At 44.5% G+C, this 26,694-nt stretch overlaps 4 protein-coding genes across 22 annotated transcripts; 1 reads left to right on the top strand and 3 right to left on the bottom strand.

The window, feature by feature from the left end:
- Positions 1-2,313: 2,313 nt before the first annotated feature.
- On the bottom strand, positions 2,314-10,723 carry LOC143215035 (uncharacterized). Its single transcript, XM_076436743.1, has 7 exons — positions 10,186-10,723; positions 9,401-9,685; positions 9,198-9,333; positions 9,001-9,114; positions 8,805-8,905; positions 7,120-7,542; positions 2,314-6,532 (listed from the first exon to the last, which is right to left on the bottom strand). The coding sequence occupies exons 1-7, from the start codon at positions 10,186-10,188 to the stop codon at positions 4,904-4,906; spliced, it is 2,691 nt and encodes an 896-aa protein (XP_076292858.1). The 5' UTR covers positions 10,189-10,723; the 3' UTR covers positions 2,314-4,903.
- Positions 10,236-13,440, bottom strand: LOC143215046 (basic helix-loop-helix transcription factor scleraxis). Of its 5 annotated transcripts, XM_076436780.1 has the most exons (4): positions 12,466-13,440; positions 11,984-12,296; positions 11,058-11,788; positions 10,236-10,374 (listed from the first exon to the last, which is right to left on the bottom strand). In XM_076436780.1, exons 1-3 carry the CDS (start codon positions 12,540-12,542, stop codon positions 11,672-11,674), a joined length of 507 nt encoding a protein of 168 aa, XP_076292895.1. In that variant the 5' UTR covers positions 12,543-13,440; the 3' UTR covers positions 10,236-10,374; positions 11,058-11,671. The 5 variants fall into 5 exon arrangements, with proteins under 5 accessions (XP_076292895.1, XP_076292893.1, XP_076292892.1 ...); XM_076436778.1 differs by having other exon boundaries at positions 11,058-12,245; XM_076436777.1 differs by having other exon boundaries at positions 11,058-12,296.
- Positions 13,441-14,798: 1,358 nt separating this feature from the next.
- Positions 14,799-25,248, bottom strand: LOC143215030 (uncharacterized). 13 transcript variants are annotated; one of them, XM_076436728.1, is made up of 8 exons: positions 24,849-25,248; positions 22,219-22,299; positions 21,794-22,135; positions 21,303-21,383; positions 17,584-21,184; positions 16,764-17,048; positions 15,307-15,505; positions 14,799-15,079 (listed from the first exon to the last, which is right to left on the bottom strand). In XM_076436728.1, exons 3-8 carry the CDS (start codon positions 22,034-22,036, stop codon positions 15,013-15,015), a joined length of 4,476 nt encoding a protein of 1,491 aa, XP_076292843.1. In that variant the 5' UTR covers positions 22,037-22,135; positions 22,219-22,299; positions 24,849-25,248; the 3' UTR covers positions 14,799-15,012. The 13 variants fall into 13 exon arrangements, with proteins under 13 accessions (XP_076292843.1, XP_076292841.1, XP_076292836.1 ...); XM_076436726.1 differs by having other exon boundaries at positions 22,219-22,342; XM_076436721.1 differs by lacking the exon at positions 22,219-22,299 and adding an exon at positions 23,852-23,993.
- A 125-nt stretch (positions 25,249-25,373) lies between these two features.
- LOC143215048 (protein dj-1beta) lies at positions 25,374-26,602 on the top strand. 3 transcript variants are annotated; one of them, XM_076436782.1, is made up of 5 exons: positions 25,374-25,521; positions 25,743-25,846; positions 25,918-26,076; positions 26,140-26,329; positions 26,405-26,602. In XM_076436782.1, exons 2-5 carry the CDS (start codon positions 25,757-25,759, stop codon positions 26,524-26,526), a joined length of 561 nt encoding a protein of 186 aa, XP_076292897.1. In that variant the 5' UTR covers positions 25,374-25,521; positions 25,743-25,756; the 3' UTR covers positions 26,527-26,602. The 3 variants fall into 3 exon arrangements, with proteins under 3 accessions (XP_076292897.1, XP_076292898.1, XP_076292896.1); XM_076436783.1 differs by lacking the exon at positions 25,374-25,521 and adding an exon at positions 25,602-25,639; XM_076436781.1 differs by lacking the exon at positions 25,374-25,521 and having other exon boundaries at positions 25,657-25,846.
- The last annotated feature ends 92 nt before the right edge of the window (positions 26,603-26,694 follow it).

Consider the following 26,694-nt stretch of genomic DNA (forward strand, 5'->3'; position numbering starts at 1 on the left):
AAACGGTCTGATTTTCATTTCACGACTTCTGCTTCGTTACAGCATGAAACGTTGGAAGACGGATTAAAACAAGAAAGGTAAAGTGACAAATACAGTATATGTGTATTGGAGCATAATATATTTTATATCTTTATGAGATTTTATTATCATTATTATTATCGTTATCGTTATCATTACTATAACATATATATACATATACATACATATATATATGTATATATATGTATATATATATATATGTATATATATATATATGTATATATATATATATTTGCAGGAGAGATTCACACTCATTTTTACTCTATATACCTTTTCTTTGCTATGTCATTTTCCATCTATATAATGTTCATGCACAGATGATTTTATTTTCTTTTAAATATATGTATTCTTTTATACGTAGTATATTTGCTTTTATTATCGTTGAGTACTAGGATAGTTTCTTGTACGTACAACCTACATGTCATTTGTGTATAATTTATGTTTTTTTCTTTTCAATACATCAATTTCAGTGTTCTCGAAGGTATATGCCTTTCTCCAGATTGTCGAGCGTCGTTCGTCCATCTCGGTCGAAACGAAACGGAAATAATACGAATAACATTCTCTTGTTATATCCGGTCGCTGCTACTACGGTTCTCCTCCTGTTTAGGCCATTGTTGTCGGGCGTCTGAGTTTTATCGCGACAACCACATTTAGATTTCCAAGAGAAATCAACGAATTAACGAGGAACGAGCTAGACGATATTTCCGGAATATCGAGAAATCGAACAAAATATCCCACGTTTAAACGCGAACGACGCACAATCGTAAAAAAAGGCACACCTTTCGCACCGTGTGTACAGTGTACAATATACATCAATTATATTTCTATTTTCAACTACGCTTACCCACTAATCATCTATCTTAGACTCCTTTTTCTTTTTATATTATATAATATACTTTGCGAAGTATATATATATATATATATATTATGTTATATTATATTATTTTATATTATATTATATTTTATACCGTATCAGCACCATTCTACGTTGAATTTAGTACATGGATTAATAATCGTGATCTTGAGATCGTTCCTAACACGCGCTTGTCTATAGAATTCGTTCGAACCAGTACCAAACTGAACATAGAATCGCGCAATTTCTTTTTTTCGCATAGATGTATGTATATGTATTATATATTATGTATGTATTTTATGTATTTACCTTATACATGTATACGCGCGGGCGCGCCTGTGTATGTGTATTATATTATATTTATTATATGTAAGTATGTATGTTTTTCGTATTGGTATATGCGTGTTTAAAAAAATCCGTGCGTACACGCGCGGGCGTACGATGGAACTATATAAGAATCGACACACCGACACGTCGCACGAATCATTTTATTCACGCAAACCTATCCTCTTTTCGTGGTTTTTTGTTGTTGTCGTTGCTTGAACAACTTGCACGCAATAATCACAGCCACCTATCCAGATTCGCACTCGCACACACTCACGTTCAAATACGCGTTTTTTCGGTTTTTTTTTTCTACGATTCTTGTCGCTGTCGCATTCGCATTCCATACGCACGCGCATACCCGTACTCGCTACACTTCTTGCTCTCCTCTATATTCTCCAACATTTTCCCGTCTGTTCATCTATCCGTTAATAATATATGTATATATATGCATGTATGTAAGTATATATGTATATTGCTGAGATATATCTTTCGTGTATCATACATAGAAATAGGTGCCGAAACGAGCTGCTCTTTCTTCCCATCATTTTCTCCGTTCAACTGTTTCGTCGATGAACGCGCGCAACGAGTTCGGTAATTTTTATATATATATATACATACACACATATATACATGTATGTATATATATATATATATTTATTTATACGTGTACATATATACGTATGTGTATATAATAATCGTGTTGTAAAACGATCACAATGAGAAAAAGGGGTCACGCGACTCGAATAATGCCGTACAAAGTACGCGCCGATACCTTTACGACTCCCTACGAATTTTTCGCTGCTCCAAATCACTTTTTCGTTTCATTGTTCCCAACCGGAACGGAAGAGACGGTTTATCGGTATATATTTTTTTTTTCGTTTGTTCCTTCGGCCCGACTACTAATCTCCTCCCTTCTCGAATTCGGAAATACCATTCTCGTCGAAAAACAGCTTTTTCTTACTTTCACACGCTTTTTAATCCGCTGGGTACTGGTGGGCCGTGGAGCCCGTAAATCAATAAATAAATAGAGGAACAACATTCTTCAAACATTTTTTTTCTTATAACAACATTAGAGGCTCTTGGAACGTAACGCAACAAATGTTCAACAATACAATCACGAAAACAAATAGAAGGCACTCTTGCTCTTTTTTTCCTTATCTCGATAAATCAATTTGTATGTTTTTTGTTTTTGCTTTGTCTCGACGACTCAACGGGTAACCTACGCGTTCTAGGCCTTTGTCCATGGTGGTCTACGATACTATCAACCCTCGTTAATTATATTCTCCCCTTCCTAATAATCTTTCTTCTTTTGTCCGTCGTGTTCGTCGTCATTGTCACAGTCGCTATAGATATCTTTTCTGTCTCGTTCCGTCTCTCGTTCGTACGCGTTTTGTTCTTTTCCTTTTTTTTTGTTCCGGAATTTTCTCAGGTTCGGCGGATACGTCGCCAGCTTTCAAGAAGAATAATTAATAGGACAGCTAATTCGGCGACGCCGCGCGAACCTTCGTTACCTGTTCTCTCACCGCCATTCGCTTTGTGTCCGCATTTCCCTTTTCTTTTTCGTCTTTTTTACGTCTTTTTCGTCGTCTTTTCTCCCCTCGGTTTAAATAGACAATAATAGCTACAATATGCGAGATATGAGATAACAAATTTCTCGTTATAGATAAAAGAAATTCACCATCGTAACAATTAGGTAGAATATTATTTAACTTCTTTTATATTATAATAATTTAATTATTGTTATTTGCTTGGAAGCTCACAGCCGACACATTTTTTTTTGTTTAATTCATTATTACATATACTTCTTCTTTGTCTTCTTCTTTTTTTTTTATTCTTTTAAATCGTATTCGTTAGGTACGGGGCATCCGTTTTTTTTCGTGTTTTATCCCTACCTCGTTCTTTTTTTTGCTTTTTCTTTCAATGTTCAACGTTACGTTTAACAGCTACTTTACGATCATCTCGAATGTTTTGCGCGGAAATTTTTTTCACGAGAAACGAACAAAGAGAGGATGTGTGTGAGGGTACGTGGGCAGGGGGGGGGGGGGCAAAGTGGAAACGATAAAATTAATGACCGCTACCGTTTCGAGAAATGCGTGAGAATATATCCATGGTTCACGGTTACTCTAATTAAGAGGGGTGGGGCGGGGGCGGGGGACAAGAAGAAAAAAAAAACAACAACAGAAAAACTATATAAGTACTGTGACACGCGCAACCATGTTTCAGGTAGAAAATCAAAAATGAGAGACGTGGCAGTGCCTTGAGCAACCGTTTTTACGAAACTCAACTACATTCTGCCTCCTTCATTACCCTTCCGCGTATTTTTTCTTTCCTTCTTTTACGTTTTTTTTTGTTTATCTTTGAACACATAACAAATCGCTCGCGTTTGTACGATAACAACGTTATTTGTTTTGGTTTTTCTCTATTCTTCCTCTGTTCTATTATTTGTATGAATCTTTTTCATCGTCTTCGTCGTCTCTTATATTCTTCGTCTGTATATCCACATCTATCCTACTCTAGCCTTGCTCGTGAGATTCATGGTTTGCCGAGCCTATCGCGCTTATAACGTCAAATACTGCATATGACATAGATTTAAGTAATGTAGCGTACCTATAGTATCTACCAAGGACGCACAAACACACATACACACACAATATATCTGGTTTTTTCTCTCTATATACACACACATATATATATAATATTAATATATATACATGTATATATCGATATAGAGAGAGAAAAATGTTTGTATGTATGTATATATATGTCTCTATATATACACACACATATATATTATATATATCCATATACACACATATATATTATATATATGTATATATATATGTATATATATATATATCAATACACACACATATATGTATATGATTTATTATATATATATGCATATACAATAGTTCCTCGTCCCGTAATCATTCAACTGTTGCAAGCGATAACGTAATCAACTAGTTTCCCGTGTTTCTCTCTCTCTTATCCGATCGTTTACTATAATTTATATCTCGCCTATATATATAATTTTTCATAGCTAACATAATAATCTTTAAATATTGTATATATATGAATATATATATATATATTTAGATGTGTGAGTGTGTGTATGTGTGCGCATGTGTATCCGTATATATATATATTTATTTATTTATATATATATATATATATATAGAGAGAGAGATATTCATTTATAAATGCTTAACAATTTAGTATGTTTGATAATTTACCGAAGAATTAATAATTTACAAGTTTCGATCGTCTATAGTTTACTTGTCATTTCCCTTTTTTTCTGTTTTGTTTTTGTATATATATTCGGTATTGAGATCACAAGAGAAGAATTCTATTTTCTCTCTTCTTTACACGGGTGCTAATGCAGCGTTGACGTTTGTTCATTTTTTGAACAGGCGACAATTTGGAATTGTGGGAACGGGGCGACGGGGCGGGGGGACGTCGGACACGCATACGCGTTGTTCGTGTGTCCGATAATTGTGAGGAAAGATGACTGCGACGAAAACAGAAGATCGATGAGAAAAGAAATAAAGCGGAAAAAGATAAGATAAGAGAAGAGAGAAAAGAAAGTTGAGAGAGAGAGAGAGAGAGAGAGAGAAAGGAAAAAAAGAAAGAATTCGAAGAAATATGGATGATAGCACATCCGAAAAGTGGCTCAAAGGTTCGAAAGGCTCAGAGGCTCAGAGCTTGCATCTGATGGCACGTGTCGCCCAGCTGATTCTGATCGGCGGCTGTGGAATGGGCCGGAAGCGCTCTCGGAGTGCCCGGCGGGGTGATGGGCATTCTGCCGATGCCCGGCGGAGCATCTCCGGCGCCGCCAAGACTGTCGTCGGAAACTTTGTTGCCCGTCTGCATGATCCCGTTCACCTTGTACTTGCTCTGCCTGAGGATCGCGTTGTTCTGGGTCGAGCCGGAACTCGAGTACTTCTCGGTGGTTTTACGTCCAGCGGCGGACAAAGCAGCGGGAGGGATGGCGTATCGGCGTTGCTGTTGACCCGACTGTTGTTGCTGTTGTTGTTGCTGCTGCTGATGGTGATGTTGGGACGGGGCTAAGGATGGCTGATAACGGGTTTGCGCCGGAACGTACAACGGGACCTGGGAGGTGGGTGGTGATAAAGTTGGAAGCGGTCGTGTCATGGGCGAATACGGGGCTGGCGGAGGACTGACGGGTTTCTCCGAATTGCTACTACTCTCCGCGGTATTTTGTACGCTCTGCGTACTACTTTGCGCGCTCTGCGCACTCTGCGAACCATTGCTACCGGTCCCGTCAGTTTCGAGGGTCGCGTTATAATTTTCTGAGGACGACCGACTGTTCGAACCGGCGATATTCCCTTCGGACGTTTGCCCGTTGTTACGATAGACGTTCGCCGTGTTCTTGCGGCTCGAGTAAGTGCTCGACTTGATCGCGTGATCCGCGTACTGATCGTTCGAATGACTCCTGCGACCATTGGCGTACTCGTTCCCGTAACCATGACCGGACGCGACGTACATCTTCGACTGCGAGGTACCCGCGTAACCGCTGTTGTACGACTGAACGGGTGGCAAGTTCGACACGTAACCACCAACGTTCCCGGATCTGTGAGGACTGTATGTGTCGGAACGTGGCGCTGCGTAGCAAGCCGGTGAAGTTTGTACTGTCGACGAGCCGCCAGCGGACGCCCCCGAAGACACCGATCTTCGTTGATTGCATTGCACGGAGAACCGCGAGCCCATCGATGCCGGATATTTGTTGTAACCGCCGTCGACGTTCGCGTGCTTGTACGACTGCGAGTTGGACAGGTGCGACGGTTTCGCGAATGCCGGTTGATGTGGCGACAACGCGATCCCGTGACTACCCTTCGAGTAACTGTTCTGTCCGTTCGCGGGCCCCGATTTCGAATAGTCCCTCGAACTGAGGTAACTCTGAGGTTTCGCCGACGAGTCGAAAATCTGCTGAGACACGGAGGAGCTCGGGGCCGTAGCCGCGCCCGGTGTCGGCAACAAACTAGCACCGGCCGCGACCACGGAAGCATTCGCGTACGGGGCTGTCGTGTGCGCGTGGGGAATGTAAACTGTCGCCGGATGATAGACGATCGTCCTACAGTGCATCCGATTGCCGGCGCAATCCTCCGCCTCGTTCAAACACGACTGAGAATTGTACAAGTTCGCGCTGTGTATCGCGATCGAATGGTAATTTGGGTAACGACCAGACACGGGGAATTTCACGGGCATCAAGGACACCATGGGTGCGGACGAACCCGCAGCAGCTTGCGTTGTTTCGCTGTGCGGTTGCTCCGAGTGGCTCGACGTCGAACGAGAGTCCTACGGTTCAGTTCACAGATATGGTAGCGTTGCAACGAGATGGCTTTTCGTAGCCTCGGATGCTTCGATTAACGACCGACTAGACTCGGCTCGAGTCGTTTTCGATTGCGATCTCGATCTCGATATCCGGACACTGCGGTACGGTTTTCGATCACCAGAACGAAATGTAGCGGAACAAACGGAAAACAGCGCGATAGATCGGGTTCGATTCTAACAATCGCAACTATGGTCCGTCCAACGAGACGAGACTGTCAAGTGCCAGGCAACTTCGACTCTGTCGCACTCGAGTTGCTATTAGAGGTGTGCGAGAACCCGTAAATATTGAGGCGAGTTCACGAACATTTTGAAATTCTCGATTATGCCAAGATCCTTGAAGGTTTCGCGATTCTCGAAAATTTCAGGGTTTTCAGTACTCGAATACCGTTATAAGACTCGCTCTAAAATGTCCGATATATTTGAGGCGTTTTCGAAAACCACGTTATAAAATTTATTCATTGAATCTTCTTTTTCTCGCACACTCCAAATGTTCACGTTTACTGCCTCGTTTCGTTGGGCGGAGTATAGAACGATCGGTTGACTCGACTTACCTCTTGTGGAGCACCTTGGCCATCAGACGAAGACGTTTGCTGGCACGATGTATCCGTGGGGTACAGCAGCATCTGCTGGTCGGCGATTCCCATGGCCGCGTGCGGAGGCGGCGGAGGATGAGCTCCGGCTGCGAACGGATAGTAAAGATGATCGACCTGCGTCTGCGGCGGGCCAGCAGGCACCGAAGGATGATGATGATGTGGTGGCGGGGCAGCGGGGTAAAAGTGCGCGGCTGCTTGAGGAGGCAGAGAAGGCAGCGGCGCCGGCGGAGGTCCAGTCTGGGGACTAGTTGCCCCCGCCGTCCCGTTGTTCCCATTCCCGGAATTGTTGTTGCCAGCGTTCGCGTTACTCTGCGAGTTGCTACTAGGGTACAAGTACGGAGATGCTCCGGCTGCGGCCGCCCCTGGATAATACGTCTCGTACTGCACAGAGAAAAAGAAACATTTGACCATCAGCCTTTTGTTCTCACACGATCCTACAATACCGTCGTAGTGGGTATCGTAATTCGTGAAACGAAGCGTGTAACATTTGATCGGTCTATTTTACTTTACGAGTACAAGTATACGAGTACAGGCGAAAATATATCCTTTTCCTCTATCTCTATTTCTCTATCTCTCTCTCTCTCGTTCCTTCGAAAATCCGAAAATTCAAAGGAAATCGAGATCTCGTTCTCATTCTCGAGTGTACCGAGGTCGATGTACACGTCATGAAAATTCTTCCGACGCCGACGAAACTCTGAGACAGAGACACGCTCCAATACTTTACTACGATTTGATCGTTTAATCTCTATTCTAATCTTGCGCAGAGCCATCGATTCTCGCGAAATATCCGGGAACATCGGCCGCTACCTCTGCAACGAATACGCTACTTTGCATCGGTTACGCGTTAAACACACAGAAACGGCGACACGAGAGACGACAGAGCATGAAGAGAGTACGAGAAGGAAACGCGAACGCTGCACACCGTGAAACGACGCGCCAACGAGTCAAAAGAAAGTAAACTATCTACGACAATAATCTCTCTGTAAGTGTAAAGCATTCGATAATCGAATTTTCGTAGTCGAGGCAAGCATAACAGACGCGTGCTCGACAAATAAACGAATCGTGTAACATGTGGAAGAACTTGTGCGTAAAACACATACGTGAAATATAAAACGATTCAATATAATGTAACGTAAACGTAACGTAATATAATATACAATATAATGTAGTATAATATATTAATTATAATAGTAATAGTAATGATGATAATAATAATAACAACAATAATAACAATAACAATGAATCGTGAAAGAGAATCGAGTGTGCATGCATCATAGTCGATAGGCCATGCAAAAGATTGAGAAAGAAAACGCACAGGGATGAATGCTAGTCGCTGCATGCTAGTCGTTTAGCATAGACCATGTACCTTTAGACCTCAATACTGTATAGCGTCGAGAAGGACGTAAGTAGGCATTTGCTGAGGGTTGGGTAGAAACGCCGGTGGTATGGCTTCTCCCATCAAACCATTTGTCTGTCAAACCGCAACCGAGTTACAGTTTAATAAAAAATACAAAGCTATACCCATAGACATAGACAATTGATATGGTACGTATGGATGTACATAGGACCCAAGAATTAAATTATCGGGAATATTGTAGAAAGAGATCCTTAGAATCCATAGTTTTCGTGTGCACTTTACTCACCGGCATAGGCGAATACGGATACTGCTGTGGCATAAAGAGAGACGGTGCGGGACATGGATACATCACAGGAGCGAAAGTTTGATGACCAGCGGCTTGAGGTCCTAACCGTTCGGATTTTTATTTTTAGAACCACTCTCGGATCACTGATTATTACCTACTAAAAAAGCTACGACCGTTTCAATTCAATTTAACTTACCAAACACTCCTGTAGTTTGATAGATGGTCGCTGGATCTGTCGGTGGAGCAATCGGTGTCGTTGGCGCTGGAGCCATTGTGTTACAATACATGCCATTCTGATACAACCCCATACCTGAACAGAAAACATACGATGCAATTTCCACGTATTCAACCGATACCACCAAAAACCAATTTTCAGAATCAATTTCTACCGACCGTTCGGGTAATAGTAAGTGTTAGTAGGCACAGAAGGCGGAGATCCAGAACCACCGTCGAAGGACCTGTTGAAGGGTTGTTTCTTGATCGCCGGTGCGATATTTAATTTCCTTTCTCTCAAGACGATGCAATCGGGCTACAATTACAACAGTTCACCATTAGTAACACAGTTGTTTACTTCAAGCACGGTACACGAGTCCTACCTCTCGTTGAAGTCTCTTAGCTTCCTCTTCCGTTTCGAATGTAACAAATCCGTAACCTTTCGACACTCCGGCACGGTCTGCGATAATCTTTGTAGCTTTCACATTGCCATAAGAGGAAAACAGTTGAGTCAGTTCTTCGGGGCTGGTATTGGCAGAGATGCCTCCGACGAAGATACGATTAGGCACCAGTGTACCGTACTTTGGCGCAGCCATTGTGAGACTCGTAGCCGAGGCAGGGCTAGAGGCTGGACTAGACCCCTCGGTTCCACCCGTCGATGCTGAACTCTGCAAATAATAAGATCCAAGCAAAAGATTCGTTGGATTAGAGACATTCCCAATGTATTGGTCGTCGTGCATGCATTATTTATTTATTACTTGGTGTATCACGTTTTGTAATTAAAAGTTGAATCGTTTCTACGACTAAACGTCGAGTACACGGTGGAAATATTGTATTTAGTCGACGACGAAATGTCTCGTCGAAATGTGTAATGGTCGGTGTTGTCTCTCGCGAATAGCGTGAGATCGGTCGCGTATTCGCGAGTCCAACGAAAATATTGACAGTCGCGAGCTGTCTGTTCGATAGGAATATTCGGATCATCGACGGTAAATGCAGGTTAAATGTTTGCGGAGGTTGTTTCGTTCGGACAACGTGTGTCGGTAGGTCGATATCGTTCGAAAGGATGCTCTTGTCAACACGAGCGAGCGATCGCCGAGTGAAAAAAAGGATGATTGATTCGAGGGTTATATACGATGGAAACGTTGGTTGTTAGCGAAAGAGTGCTCACCATCTTCGCGAGAGTCGGGCGTGTGAACGTGTTTGCTGGCCGTGAGGTTGTCCTAGCAGCTTGAAGGTACCCTGGCCTCGCACGAGGTCACCTGGGTGCCCAGGGACTGCCAAGGACCGTTGCAACCACTTCAAAAGGACTTCCAGCCTCCGGCGAAGCTGCTGTTCCTTCTCGCTAAACCTCCAAACACTACAGAGACACTTTTACAAGATGGCGGTGATAGCCGCCGTTCAGGGCGCTAATTTTCCCGATTTGAAATTTTCGATCCGCCGTGTTCCGCGAACGCACGCTTTCGACTAAGCGAAACCGACGGAACGGATCGTGCCAACGCTTTTCCTCCGCGGAGAAAACCGACCGCGAGAGAGCTTTTTCCTCGCGTGACAGAAAACAAGCGCGGCGCTTATCGAGATTGAACGTTTTAAACGAAACAGAAACGATAACAGAAACATTGGTAACATTGAACTTTCCCGACGCGCGGAACGACGTTCGAACGTTCCTCCGATGTACGTGCACGATTAACACGGTATCCCCAAGTTTCGATTCGATTTACCCGTACTCCCGGAAAATACCGAATCTACAGACTCGAATCGGCTTCCTATTTTCTAAACGTTTACCTTTGCGATGCGTCCACGTTGTACTCTCGGTGCGGCTCATGGAAAGTATCGGATAGCGAACTATTTTTGTTTTTATTTAATTCCATTCATCTTGATATCGAGAGATCCGCGAGAACACGCTCAAAAGATACATATACATAAACGAAGTTGGTGGAATCTTGAATTCGGTTTTGCCGTAATGGCGTTGATTGGCCGCGGTTACTATGGCTCGCGCGGAAAATGCGAATTTCGTTTTTTTTGTTTCTGTTTGGAGCTTACCTATAGTTCCGGTTGCGATAACTTTCCGAGAATTTCTTCGAGCATTTTCGCCGAGGCTATATCGATTCTATATTTCGGAGGGGCTGTTACAGTCGCGCGACGAATAATCGAATAACCAAATGACCGAACAAAAACACTGAAATTCTAACGAGTAACGAGAACAGGGGGGAAAAACGAAAACGAGCTTCCTCACAGCATTGTTGACTTCGAAAGACTGAAACATTCACCGCCGCACTACACTGATCGCTGCACCGCGTCCGTAACAGTAACTCGTATCGATACCGCGTCAAACCGATCTTTCTTATCGACTCGGAATCCCCTCGATAAATGCCATCGATAATTCACAAGATTCCGTTTTCCTTTTTTTCTTCGTTCGCGGATAACACGTTCGCGGAAATAGCGACGTTGCTTTCGAGCACGGTGTGCTCGCATCTGTTTCACAGGTTTCGATGCTCAAATGTTATGAGAATAATAACAAAAGGCAAACGGCACGCGGCGATTGCACCGTCGATAAATACGTACCGATGTAACATTTATTAAACTCTGTATATTTATAGATATATGTGTGTAAAATGTACAATAAATTCACGAGAAACTATAACAAGAGAACGATATTATATATCGGCGAAATCGATATACGCCGACGAGATCGGATTCATAGCAGGAACACCGTACGACAATCCCTCGGGACTCTGGTAATCCGAAATGACTTTCGAGGCAACGTTCAAGTTCTGAAAGGAAAGAATGAATATGCGATGACACCGATTTGCGAAACGGTAGACAAAATGGTAAACAAACAACACACGTGACTTGTAATGATAATAGTAGTAGTAGTAGTAATAATAATAACAACAACAATAATAATAGTAATTTTCATTGATGCGATTTTCGGATGATCGATCTCGGTTCCTCTTAGTTGGACTTACGTATTTCTTGTGCATGGCCAGGCAAAAAGTGCAAAGCTGCGGCCTCGCTTGCGAATCGGGCCAGTGGTTCACCCCGTAAACACCGTTGCCGTCCTCACCGATACGTAAACAAGGTTGTTGGTTGATGGGCCCTGCAACGAGGACGGCCCCCAGGTGGCTGATGTAACTGCTGGCTAATCGCAAAGTCTCGATTTTTGATAATTTCCTATCCGCCGGTTCCGTCGGTATCAACGTTCTCAAAGCACTGAACGCCGTGTTCACACTGCACAGGGAAGATTGCTTTTCTTCAGTGTTGTTCGCATTGTTCGCGCTCCTTACACATTCCAAAAGGATATTTACATCTTTTTTTTTTCTTCCCGGTATCGCGTAGGTTCGCCGCTTGGAAATCGTCGCCATTAGTTTACTTTATATTCGTACCGCCGCGATTTCCACAGCAGCCGCTACGAGGAAAAATTGATTGAAGAAAGAAAAGTAATGTTCACCTATGAGTGCGATCCCTTTCGCGCGCATTTGCTTGATAACGTTGTTTGGAGGATTCCTCGTTTCTCCGTGCAGCCATGCCGCGCCGTTATCGATAGTAAATCGTCCTGCAGCTCGATCGACACCAAACCACCGCGAGATTTCTGTTTCGCCGCACCAACAGCTCACTCATGAATGACTAAGCTCCGCGGCTTTCTCCGTTTCCTCTGGGAGATTCCCTTTTTCACGTTCTTTCACGCTCTTGTTTCGTCCCCCTCCCCCTCCGTAAACAGATCTGCTCCGCTCCGCCTCCGTTTCCCGAATACACATGTGAGCTGCACGTGCATCCGATCACGGTTCAACGGAGCACTTGCACTGTAAAAGCATCGTTACAGTAAAAAAAGGGGGACGAATTGATGACAATAACAGTAGAGAGCAGAACCGCACGAACAATTTTGGCGGCAGTGTCAGCGATGGAAAAAGAAAATTGATAAACGCGAAAGAAATAAAATAAAGAACGCGCAACGATTTTTCCAGGATAATCGTGTGTATATAACAATAAGTAATAATAAAGCGCGATCAACGTTGTTTCACGCAGCGCTCAACAGCGATCCAGCATACTCCCACGTAAAGTGGCTGGCTAGCCCAGCTGGGTTTCACATTACGGTCAACAAAAACGCGGCGCGAAGCGGAGAGGAGCGACGAGGCAGGAAGCCAGGAAGGCAGAAGGCAACAGACGACCGAGGCGAGGAACACAAGTTCCATACAGTTGGAACGGTCACCTATGATGCTGGAAAACTCGATGACGTACGCGCGGTAAGATGACACGAAAAGATAGTCTTTCAAAAGACACTTATTTATTTAGTGTCCAGGGAATTCGGTGACAGGCAAACTGGTGGCACGAAATTATACATTGATTCGATGTTCGAACGTTCCGATTACAGAAAATGTTCTTGTTCCTTATTTTCAGCATACAACGAGTAAAGTAGACGACAAACGATGGTACACATCCATTCCCGCCGACTCCCAATCGATTCGCATCGGAGTTCGATCGAACTCTGGCACACGCTCGTTGAATATTATCAGGAGACTCGGAATGGAAAAGTAAAACGAAAAAAGAAACGATGCGACGAAAAACTGGACGTTTCTATGAAATATTTACTTAGTTAAATAACTATAGATTACATCGAATGAATTGTATAGCGAAAAAATGTACACTTTTTCGAATGGTCACCAGAATTAAAAGTGTTTTGTTGTTCTTGTTCCGTCAATATAAACGTTCACGCATCAATTTCCAGCGCCTGCACCAACAGGACCGTGATTCTCGCGTGTGTGTTTCTCTCTGTAAAATACTGCGGAGCGCATGACCATGGAAGATTATGCGTTCTCGGCGTACCGTTCTTTTTTTTTTCCTATAAACTTTTTTTCATTTTCTAAACTTTGGTCACTTTCTTACAAAGTTTTCTCTTTAATACTAATCAGCCGCTCGATCCAACCAGTATCAAACGCTCGTGGTCGTTAAGGGTAAAATCTTCAAAGGATACATATAGAAAATATACAAATCGTTCGACACAGAAGAATTACAATAATATTAAAACTTTAGTTACATTCTTATACTATGCATTTTATATGTACTAGAACACGGAAGATCGGTCAGCCGTCTACTAAAATCCTTACGAAAAAAAACGGACAGCTTTTCCTCTCTTCCCCCCTCTCCCTCCCCATCTCCCCACTCTGTCGGTCTCTGTCTAATATGTTTGGAAGTTAATCTACAAATCATAAAATTATTGTACGCTTCGAGGACATAACTCGCGCGCGTTTTGTCGACCTATCGGACATTCGAAAAATGAGAACCAGAGGATAGAACGATCTATAATCTCTTGTACGAGCATAGAACTACAATAAAAAGGAAAACCAGAACCGCGGTGACCCATTTCTCGTCTGAACACTTTGGTATTATCACCGCTCACAGAATTCAAATCAAACGGGACGAATCAATATCCGAGTTAATAACTAATATCGTGGATCGGTGATGTAATAATATTATAATACATACCTAGAGATTTCAAACAAATTTACATGTCAAGCGGATGTTACATTTAGATGTATGTATGCGTCTGCACTTGGATTCCTGTTGTCTGTGTGTAGAAATTTCGTTCCTGACCGCGCCGAATCAACGCCAGCATTATTTTATTTTCAATAATTCATATCGCTTGTCGTATTTACACTAATACGTAATGCAACGATCCATACGTTTTTTTTACCTTGTGTTTGCTATATATATAGCTATATATAGCTCTAAGAAACCGTAAAAATATTTTCTGATCCTAAATGTAAGGTCAGTGATATCTCTCTCTCTTTCACTCTCTCTCTCGTTCTCTTTCTCTCTTCCACTCTCGCCGTAAACGCGTTCCTTCCACCATTTATAGATTTTTCTGTTTTTTTTTCGTTTTCTTTCGTGCTCGAGTCTCGCGTGTAATTCTCGTCGAAGGAGATTCGAACGAGAACGAATTGTTCGCGATCCTAGCTACGAAAGAATAATCGTTAGGATAATATAAATAAAATTACACTTAAGGGCGTGATCCACGTGCAGCTTCTTCCAGTGCGCGAACTTTAAGCTCACGCTCGCGTTGTTGTCTAAAAAACACCGTTCGTTAGTCCGATGCGGTTGTTCGTTACGACTAGTCTCGAGCATAAAGAGCATACGTAATTAGTGGACTGCGGATCTTTATGCATTTATGAAGAAACTGATTGCGGGACACAGGAGCCAAATAAAAATTGTATTCATTTTTGTCATAAATACATAAAATCCGCAGCCTAGTAATTAGTTACAGAAAGTTTCTTACAGATGTGAAAGGACGAACCTTAGATATTCCTCGTGATGGGCGACGAGCGACGCGTGAGGCTGATATCGGTCGCGCTCCATCATCAGGTGACGCTGTAATTGCTCGTGGTGAGCTGCCATGTCCGCGTACGGTCTTCCGAGAAGTTCCGCCGGATGAAGCGCCAATCCTGGATCACGCGGCATCAATCCTGGCCGAGGGTAATTCGCGCCGGCTGCGGCTGTACAAATAGGAAACGTTAACGAACCGCTACCAACGATCCCAAGTACTTGGAAGCTATCAAGCTCTCGGACCAATGGACAAATTAGCATGCATGACAGAGCGTGAGAGAATGGTTTCGGCCCTTTCGGTGCGTCGTGTGTCGTGGTGTCGTATGTGGATCTGTTTCGATTTCTGTATGCGTGTGGGTGGGTGCGCGCTCACAAGGAATTCGCGAATACTATTTATACAGTGAACGGGGCGAACGATGATCGTGCAAAATTTAAAGAACCAAGAAATTATGCTCTGCGACGACGATAAAGGGACGACGATGATGGTCGCGCGCGTTTTCTCGGACAATCGCTTCGTTCTTTATCGACGAACGATCAGGCTAGGCGAGTACGATGTGCAAATTCTTTGGAAAATTATTCGTACTATGCGCATCGTTTCATTCCATCCATCCACGCGTGTACACGCAAACGACCGACTCTCGCAACACTCGCGCGCACTTGCACCTTACACGATTGTATTATAAGTATATTCGTTCTACATGATAACGTCGAAGCGATATTGGAAACCGGTTCGTGGAATCTGTTTGTTCGCTCGTACCTTCACCGAAAGAGGCTCGATGCCCAGTCACAATGGCATGGCGAGAAAAGCGAGAGAGAAAAATGCAAAAAAAAACAACACAGTAGGTTGTGCCGCAAAAGAAACGCTTGCGTTCGATTGCGTATTTCTCTGTTCTAGTTCAGGATTGTATCTTTCGAGACGAGCTCCGAGACGCGCGTTAGAAATTGGATTCGGACGAGAAGCACGTTTCGGTACGCTCACACGCGATCGACCTTTACCAGTGTTCGAACGAAACGGACGAAGTACATAGTAAGGAACGAGATAGTAAGGAACGAGATAGTAAGATAGCAAGATAGTAAGAGCGAAGCGAGCGAATCGTCGTGAGCGCGTACGTATGCTGTCGAAGTTTGAAACAACGGTATCGTTCGCAACGAGTTACGTTCTTCTATTTTCCGATGGTCGCGCGACGGAAAACGTTGCGTCCGTTCCTCGTTGACGAGAGAGCAAACTGTGTGTATGTCTGGCGAGAGGAGCGAGAGGAGAAAACGCGCTTCGATTCTCGATTCCGACGAATTTCGACGAACTTCGACTAGGGTTTCGACTTTCGACGATTCTGACACGGCGAAAATTGTGATAGGCGATCGCGGTGAAAGGGACGATCTTCGTGTAGGAGCGTACTCGAATCAGATATCCTGATTTGTAGGACCTACCAGGCAGGGGGAATCCAGCTGCAGCCGCAGCCGCAGCCGCTTCCTGCTGTTGCTGAGCCTGTTGCTGGGCCTGCTGCTGTCCCGGATGTAAGTGCAAGTGCGTATGCGCATGCGTATGCGCGTGAGTGTGAGCATGATACTCGGGCGAAATGCCAGCCATCTGCAACCGGACCATCGGGTCAGCAGCTAGAGCCAGTCGCTCGTCCAGCTGGCCGTGGTGATGGGCCGCCACGGGATGGCCAGCCCCCGCACCCGCTGGCCCCCCGCCGGCTGCAGTCGGTATCCCTAAACCCGACAGCGCCTCGATCAAACATACTGTTCTCTCTAATCGTCCTCTTAACGCTAGCCAACAACAATAACTATATCTTTCTCCTTTTCAAACGATTTTCTCGCTCGGTTGCGACAACGTTTGTGCAACACGGTTTCGTCGCTCGGACGTTTCACAGGCGTTTCACAGGCGGTTTCCGACTGCTGGCTGCGCCTCGAATATATGTTTTGTTTATCTCGTTTATCGTCGATTATTACGATTATTTAACAGTTATTTAGTTATTCGAGCGAACACAGCAAACACTCGGAAACGACCACTATCACTATCGCTAACATCATCATCACCTCGCTCTGTCCGTATCGTGGCAAAAACCTAAGCTTGGATCGTATCGTTTAGAATTCGAAATCATGGCCATTATACTTGATGATTCCACGATGCGAGAAGAAAGATATGCGTACTCGAAGGGGTTGGGTGTTGGGTGTTGAGGGGCTGAGGGCGGGGCTGGGAGGAGAGTGTGTGTGCAAGGCGGGTTCGAAGGACAGTAAGAGTTACCTAGTCTTTCTAAACGTTCTCTTTCCAGTTGACTCGGACCGGGCGGTGCACCGTAGAGGCCGAACTGGTGCAGAGCTTGAGGGGGTGCTGAGGGGCCTGGCGCTAGGCCCGCTGCGGCGTAACGACGATGGATCTCGAGCCAGTGCGGATCGACCGGTCCTGGCATCGGTCTCGGCGTTCCTTTCAACAGTTCCTCCTTGAGCCGGTCGTTCAGTTCCCTTTCACGGAGCTCCCGGATCTCGCGTTCCCTCTTCTCGCGCTCCAAGTGCTCCAACTCGAGGCGTTCCCTCGTCGCTGCTCCTCCGTACATGTAGTGCAGCATCGGGTCCGGTGGGGCTGGATGCCTGGCCGGAGAGAACGCGGCGTGCGGTCGCGCGTACTCCGACAACTGTCTGAGCGCGGGTGTGTCGGCGTAGGAGCCTGGCCTGGCGGCCGCAGCGGCTGCCGCAGCCGCGTACCTGTCGTACGGCGAGACCACCGGCTCCAGGGGTCCTCTGCTCGGCGGTTTGCAGACTTCCGGCTGTTTCTCCGGCGTGGTCATCTTCCTGGCTTGCTGGGCGGCGGCTCTATCCCGTTCCTCCCTTTCCCTCTCGGCCTGTTTGCGGGATCTCTCCTCTCGTTTTCTAGCCAGCTTCGAGTCCGGCACCGGCTTGAACATCAAATCCGTTCTCGTGCACGAATTGTTCTCGCCCCGGTTCCAGTGCCGCAGGAAAATGGCCGACTGCGATCTGTGGCACTCCGAATCCTCGATCCTCGGTTCCGGGGAAGGACCCCGAGGGCTTGGTGGCTCCTCCTGCTCCTGCTCGACCAGATCCGGCTCGATCTTGGGCTCCGGAACAACCTGCGGCTGCGGTTGCGGCTGCGGAGCCCTGTGATGATGGTGCGCCGAACTGCTCGACGTCAAACACGTCGCCGAGACCAACGACGGCTTCCGTTGTGTATTGTGCGAACTGTGCGAACTGTGCGACGACGAGTGACTGTGGGAACTGTGCGACGAGATGGTCAACAGTTTGTCGTGGTGAAGCGCCGTCGCCTGGTGCATACTGGACGAGTGATGATGCGTGGCGATCAGATTCTCCCCTTCCTCTCTAGTGGTCACACTCGAACTGGTGCTCGAATGATGTGCCGTCATCATGGTGGTGCTCTCCTGGCTCCTTTGCGGCGATGGCGGTGGTATCGCGTGCGGCACCGGTCCGTATGGATACGGCGGGAACGAGGGGTATCCTCCGACAGCGGCGTACCCCGGGTACGCGTGCGGATGGTACGGGTGCATAGGAGTAAACAGCGAATGGTGCATCAGAGGATGATGAGGATGGAACGGATGGGCCATGTGCGGGCTCGGCTGCTGCGCGGGGTGCATCACCGGCTGAGGAATCGACGTGGGCGGCGGCGGAAGCGTCGGAGTCGGTGATGCGGCTACTGACTGAATTTGAGGGACAGCTTGATTGCTGGCCATCGAATGTTTGCTAGGCGTCGGAGGTTTGCTCGAACTGTCCGGATCCTTCTTGATGTTCTCCAAACTCGGACCAGGAAACCCGGATTGAAACCCGGGAACTTTCACCTCTTTCAAGCTCTGCAGCGGATCCGGTTCCGGAGGGATGATCTCCTGTTTGATCTTCAAGTTCTGCGGCTCCATGGGCGGCGTACCAGCCAAATTGTACATCGACGACGGCTTCTCCATCGGCAGCATCCCACTCGGTTGAATCGGCTGGAACAGATTGCTCGGCTCGTTTCTCTCGGACTCGCTATTCTCCTGAATCGATCGATCCGGAATTCTCTCTGGTATCCTGTCGGGCATCCTGTCAGGTATCCTGTCGGCTATCCTATCAGGCATTCGATCGGGCATCCTGTCCGGTATCCTGCTGTCTCGCATTCGTTCCTGGCCGAGTCTATCGTCGGAAATTCGTTCGGACAATCTACTCTCAGACGACATCACCGTTAAGCCGAGAGGTTGCGGCGAACTCGGCATTTGCGGCATCTGAGACATGTTCGTCGGTATACTTTGAGAAATGTTCAAGTTCAACGGTGGTCCCGGCATATTTTGGGACATGGTCTGGCCCATGTTCTGACCCAGATTCTGCCCGTTCGACATGCTTTCCCCGTGAGCTCGAAGGTTCTGCGTTGGTCCCATGTTTTGCGCGCTCGACATATTCTGCGGCATCTGCATGCTCTGCGACAAGTTTTGCGGAACATTTTGAACTGGAGGAACGTTGGACGCGTACTGCATGTTCAGCGGCAGTGGTTGTTGTGTCGGAGACATGATCTGCGCGTTCTGTATCCCCTGTGGACCGGTCGACGCGCAAATACCACCGCTTTGAATAGTTTGTGATAAATTCCGTGGCATGTTCTGGCTCATGTCGTTCATGTTCAATGGTTGCGATGTGCTTAAGTTGAGTTGTTGCGTCTGCTGCTGCTGTTGTTGTTGCTGCTGTTGCTGTTCGGGTTCCTTGGTATCTTCGTTGCAAGGCGACATGGCTGACTCTATGGGCAGAGGTTCTAACTTTAACGGCTGATTCATAGCTAAAGGTACATCTTCTATCGGATGGTCCTTGTTTTCCACCGGATCTTCCAGCAGTGGCTTCTTCTCCAAAGCGTGAATAACGGGAACGGATATCGGCAGGGTTTGTATAGGTGCTGGTACAGGGGTGGACACCGGCGTCGGTTCTGAAGGTTCTTCCGGCGTGGTCACAGCTGGACTGACAGGCTCCTCGGTCGGCACTGTAACCGCAGTGGGTTGATTTTCGTTCGTATCGCCTTCTCCTTCCCTTTCAGGCTCATCCATGAGAGAGTTACTATCGGTCGTCAGCGACTCGGATGGACTCTCAGGACGTTCGCCGCGTTTTCGTTTTTGAGATTCCTTGTCCTCGTCAACTTCGTCCGTTTGAGGCCGTTTCTGACCTTTCTTCGGTGTCTCTGGTTTACCACCGCCGGACGATTTTTTCTTACTCTTATCTGGCGTTTGTTGTTGCTGCTGCTGTTGCTGCTGCTGCTGGTGATGTTGCTGTTGCTTCTCTTGATCAGGAGTATCCGTTCCACCTGTACGTCGAGGTCTTGCGGGTCTAGGCGTTTCCTTGGCCTTGTTTCTTGTACGCATTCTCCCTGGGCTATCTGGTGATTCCGCGGGCACAGGGCGGAACAGATATGGAGGGGCTGGCGGTAGTTCTCCGGTTTTCTTCAAATGTATTCTGCATTCCGTACAAAGCAATAACCTGTCCTTGCCGGCTACCTGATAGTCCTTCGAATTGGTCGAGAAGCAATGCTGACAAGAGTGCGTTGCTCCGTTGGTGTTGGTGTCTCTGGAGTCGCTGTCCTCCTCAGAATTATCGTCCTCTGTCACAGAACTAATCTCCCCGCCGGGATTGTTGCTAGCAGGCGTTCCAACCGGCACGGTCTCGGGCTCTGAAATCGGCTCCTTCTGACTAACGTTGGCCGGTGGTGTGTCCTTTGGCGGCGTTGGGACCTCTTCTTTGGGCGTACCGGCTCTTGAGTTGCGAGTGTTCCGAATCCTTCGGAGCGAGCCTTGTCGCCGTCTTCGATGAGGTCGATTATTGTTTGCACCGGGCGTTTTCTTCCACAAGTAATAGAACTCGACCAATTCCGGCTAAAAATACAAAAACGTTCCGCGTCAAGATTGTTTTGTTTCTCTTGTGTTCCTGGTGAACATCTAAGCTACTTGTCTATGCAAATACAAATGCAAAAATGCAGATGTTGATCGCTACCGTGTCTTTATGGGGCAAGAGATCCTTTCTGATTCTCGAAAAGTTCTTTCCAAACTGACGGAGTCCTTTGACGAAGCGTTTCTACGAGGCAGAACATGACCACCAATTAATCGTAAAACTTGTGTCTTTTCTTTAACATTTCCTTAATTAGAAAATCATAACGATCACTAAGTATGATATATGGTACATGGTACATAGTATCGCAGCTGTCTCATAACGTGATACTCAGAAGAAATGCCAAAGAAACCATCTGATTGGTCAGGCACATACAATCGAGTCGTATGCATCTCGCTATTCGCTGAGAAGTTACCACTACTACTTAGGTGTATCGCATCGCATGACAGTTGCTCCCTGTGCTATTCCAGGTCCCACGTTATGAGACAGCGACAGTACATGGTATATGATATAGCATAGCACAGGTTAAAATAGGATAGAATAGAGAAAAGAAGAAACGCTCGCAAACGGTTTCTCAGTCGATCGTTTCAACTTACAGTTTCCTCCTCTGACCATTTTTTATCGATGCCTTTAGGTACAGGACATTTAACGAGAGCCTGCAACGCTCTTCCTGGATCATAGCCAGAATCGTGCAAGATGTCCAGAGCATTGATAGTCGTGTCGTCTCGGGATGCAGCCACACAACCGTCGTCCGGGGATCCTCCATCACACATGCCAGCAAATGCAGCCATAGATCGAGCTGCTCTCAAGTACATCAGAAGATCCCCGTCTAATGCCATAGCTGGAATCCATCTTAGCTCTTCTCGTTCTTTAGAAAACTCTGGATCAGGAAGCAGCTCTCCAGGAGGTATACCCGGCCGATACTCAGGCAAACGGGCCTGACAAGAAACCAACTCCTGTACCCAAAATTCGGGGTTGTGCGTGGTTAGCACCAATGCCAAAGCGAGTTAGTTGTACGCACCTATACTCCGGCTTGCTTTTCGAGAAATCTACACGAGCCAGTATAACTTTTTTTTTCCATTCTGTTCCTTTTGTTACATTACTGGTACGAGAAGTAGCGTGAGTACTTTATGTTTGTGTACAAACTAATGATCATAAATATAAGCATGAAAAACGAGAATTCAAGTAATGTATGATTATTATACACATGTTATTATCGGCTTTACATTTAATAACATTAGTTATGTTCACGTTCACGATAAAAGCTATATCGAGTTAATGTAGCGAACGAAAGCACATTCACGTATACTCTTTGGTGAATCGATCAACGGAAACGGTGAAAATTCTCGAACAATGGGGGGAAAAACTTCGTGATAATTCACAAACAAACAATCAACCAAACAATCAAACAAACAAACAAATAACATGGTATTTACACAATGAAAACGAAACACATTTATGGAAAAGGTAATATAAACGAATAGATAGATAGATAGATAGACAGATAGATACATAGATAGAGAGATAAATAGATAGACAGAAAGATAGATAGGTAGACAGATGAATAGATAGATTCCTTCGTATTTCTCTACGTGTTGGTATTGTAGTTCCAGTACTTCAGTCGCAAACATTATATACTTATACGATACATTATATACTCATAGATGGTTCAAGTAACCAATGGGTTATCATGTAAACAGAGTAAGTTCTATATTTGTAGCAATGGTGTTTCTGTCATTTCACCGTGACTGAATACCACTATGAACGTGAAAATAATCTTACGTCGCATGTTATCGCCCTATGTATCATAATAAAATATTTCATCATAATAACTTGCATCATATTCAGGGTCTTTCAAGTAGTAATATTGTCTGAGGCATGGTACTTCGGCTCTGCGATCATACTGTCGAATAAATAAGAATCATTATCGTGCAGACTTAAAGAATAACTATCATTGTTATTTGAACCATCGGCGTACAACGAGACTGCGTAACGAATAGGTACCTGCTCTCTTTTTGCTATTCAAATTTAAAACTCCTTTCTCGACGTGTACAAATACAGGCAGATATCAAGGTTTCGATCGGACAATGAGAAAACATTTTCTATGAATGTGTACTTCAAGCGGTAAACAAACACCGATATCTGAATTGCTCTAAACCTGTAACTAAGCACACGCCATGCATACTTTTAATAATCCTTGAAACTAATGGGATATCTACGTTTGGAACATCGTTATTGCCATTTTCATCGAAGAGTTATGCCATTGACCGAAACCAAAATAATACAGCAAATGTTTTGATGATGGTAAACAATTTTGCATACGTTGAGATACGCAAAATTGTTTGAATCTGCGAGACGGTACGTATACATACCCAAACAAAATTTGGAACAACGTGTGTAACTCACTCGATTACTTTATCCTCCCAATTTTGATAAAATTCGAAAGAAAAAACTATGAAAGTTTAATGTAATTACCATGGAACATGTTAGGTAACACGACAATGTTAAGTCACAGTTACCCGATGCTTCTGTGATCGTATCTCCGCCTTAATCTATTATACTCAAAATATATGTCTTAGGAGAACAAGCCTTGAGTTAGGTACATTGTGCAATATAGCTAAGTAGCAAAAAGGTTTTCAAGGTATATGGCAAACCTGGTGCGAAGGGCCAACCCGAATCTCGCCCTGGGTGCCGGCAGACATCTCCCCCTCCTCCGAAGCTCCACCGTCTTTCTCCAGTGTTTCGAGTGGCTTCTATCTTGGACTTTCAGTAAATTCCTATCATCCACCCCCTGAACTGTATAGTTATTCTATCAGTACATTTGTAATAATTTTAGAAAAAGAAGTACTGCTAACATGCTTCTTTCTTTAATGACCCCTTTTTTCAACAATGATGTCAGTTATTATGACATTAGTTTTCGCACTAATCGGTCGCACACACGAAACAGTGTCAACACGAACACGTTAAACTCTTTGCATCTTATATACTATATTAACTATATACCGTATAAGGCAAGAAAGGTCCTGTGGTAAAGTACTCTTTTCCCTCGAATTATAAAAAGAAAAAAAAGCTGTAGACATTCGAAAAGAATTTCTTCCCCTCCCCCCCCCCCCTCACCCTCCAAAAAGTAAAAAACAGAAAGAAAATACAGTTGTCCGACCTTGCATACTGTTACAATTCATTAAGTAAACCGAATGTTGTCGTAATAACCCATTTAAATACACTCGCTGATACATATTTTGACTTTCCTGAAGTGGTCTTGAGTCACGGTGAAAGCGGTAAACGGTATAAATGAGGTATATTTAAATCGAAACGCTTTATCGCCACTGTAACGCAATCGAAGCGTGCCAAGATGCGACGGACGTGATAAAAAATTTTTTTGATTGACTCATCGACGTACAATGCGAAGATACAAGAAAGAAAAAAAAAAGGAACCTCTATTTACACAATTTCGTCATGTACGCAGAACAACTCGAATGAAATGTGTCCGTGTGCGGAATTGCGAACAGCGAGCAAGTTATCGAATCATTCGACGCTGCCTCTCGGCCAGCACCGTTCGAATTTTGTCGTCGCATCGCGCTTCGCCTTGGCAGAATTCCGGAGAGTCGTTAAAATTAAGTGGAAAGCCATAAAATTTCAAGGCAAACTCACCCGTGATAAATGTTTCAACGATGTGCTCGCATTGTTCCTCCCAACACGACTCACTTCCGCATGTATACGCTACATACGCTACCACCCGTTTACGCTGATGAACAACCGATATAGAAACTGAACGATTCACTCCAAATTAACCATCGAGTATCATAGGATTATATCTTGCACAAATCAGTAGCCACAACACCCAAACGCAGCCATCTTGTACTGCATTTTGTTTCGTTTTTCTATTGTGGGGGTGCGTTCCGATTCCGAGCGTTCCCACGTTTCTTTTCCATCGATGGGTTTCTGGTGGCGATTCGAATTTCGAAAATTCGAAACTTCATGCTCGTCTTCGATCCCGTTCAACCTTTTCTTTTATCGTTCGATACTCATGGATACTCAACTTTCGAAAAAAAGTACAATAGAAAATTTATTGATCTCACTTTTTCAAAGTTGGTAACATCTTTTTAAACGTGCATGTGCATATACGCACAATACATATACATATTTATCTATATGCATTTACGCGCAGGTGAAAACAGGGAAAAAGACTAAAGGTTTGGTGACTTTCGTGCAAAAATTCCTGCGGCCTGTTTTCACTCTGATTCATTCCGATTTTCAGGAAAAATGTTCTCGAGACGGTTCTCTGGTTTCACCATATCTTGAACTTGTTCATTGAAGAGAAACGGTAAATAATGTATATGTAAAATGATCGTCTCAAACTGCGTTCGCAATTGACTTCATACCAGCATCTTTTGCTGTATTCATAAATGATCATCATATACATCTACTATATTCATGCCTATGTATTTATTTACATATATATTACATATTTACATATGTTGAGCCGCAAACTTGCACATTTTGCACAGTCGATTTCTACAACATCATTTTTTCGATTGAACGCAGGATATACCACAGATATGGCGAAAAAGACTGCGATTTTATTGATTGCTGACGGTTCGGAAGAAATGGAAGCAGTAATCACGACAGACGTCTTACGTCGAGCCGGAGTACGTTCTTTCCGGGTCATAACCTTAAATTCACTTTATTCGCGCATTGTAAATAATTATAACATTTTTAGATCAACGTGACAGTGGCTGGTCTACCGGAAAGTAATTGCATAAAATGCAGTCGAGACGTTAAAATTTGTGTTGACGCGTCTCTTAAAGATGCAGCTCAACAGAAGTATGATGTCGTTATATTACCTGGTGGTCTAGGGGGCTCGGAAGCTTTTGCATCGGTAAATGAACTTACATTTATACCAAACAAAGAAAAATGTTAACTTATTTTTATGCATTGCCAGTCACAAGAAGTAGGAAACCTTCTGAAAGAACAAGAAAAGGAAGGTAGGATTATCGCAGCAATTTGCGCAGCACCGGTCGCATTGAAAGCACATGATATCGCGAAAGGAAAGCAGCTGACCTCTTACCCATCGATGAAAGATAAATTAGCAGATACCTATCAATATTTGGAATCTAAAGTTGTCACCGATGGTATAATCTATATGATCTATGAAGAGACTCAATTTTTAAATGTACAACGACAATACACGTATTTATATTTTATAGGGAATCTCATTACTAGCAGAGGCCCGGCAACCGCATTTGCTTTTGGCCTGGCAATTGTGGAAAAGTTACTCGACAAAGACACTGCGGACCAAGTTGCGAAGGGAATGTTGTATACAGAATAAAAGTGTTCCTAAAAGGATGTGCCTATAATACATTCTATTTAAGAAATGAATTATTAAATTAAATTAATAACACATATTGACATGTCTTTATTGATTTCCTTAAACTTTTTACGAGTATACGAATACGCTCTTATTAGAAATGTTTTCCGTTGAAATTCAAATCACCCA

The sequence above is a fragment of the Lasioglossum baleicum genome, chromosome 13 (assembly GCF_051020765.1).
Source record: "Lasioglossum baleicum chromosome 13, iyLasBale1, whole genome shotgun sequence".
Classification (NCBI taxonomy): domain Eukaryota; kingdom Metazoa; phylum Arthropoda; class Insecta; order Hymenoptera; family Halictidae; genus Lasioglossum; species Lasioglossum baleicum.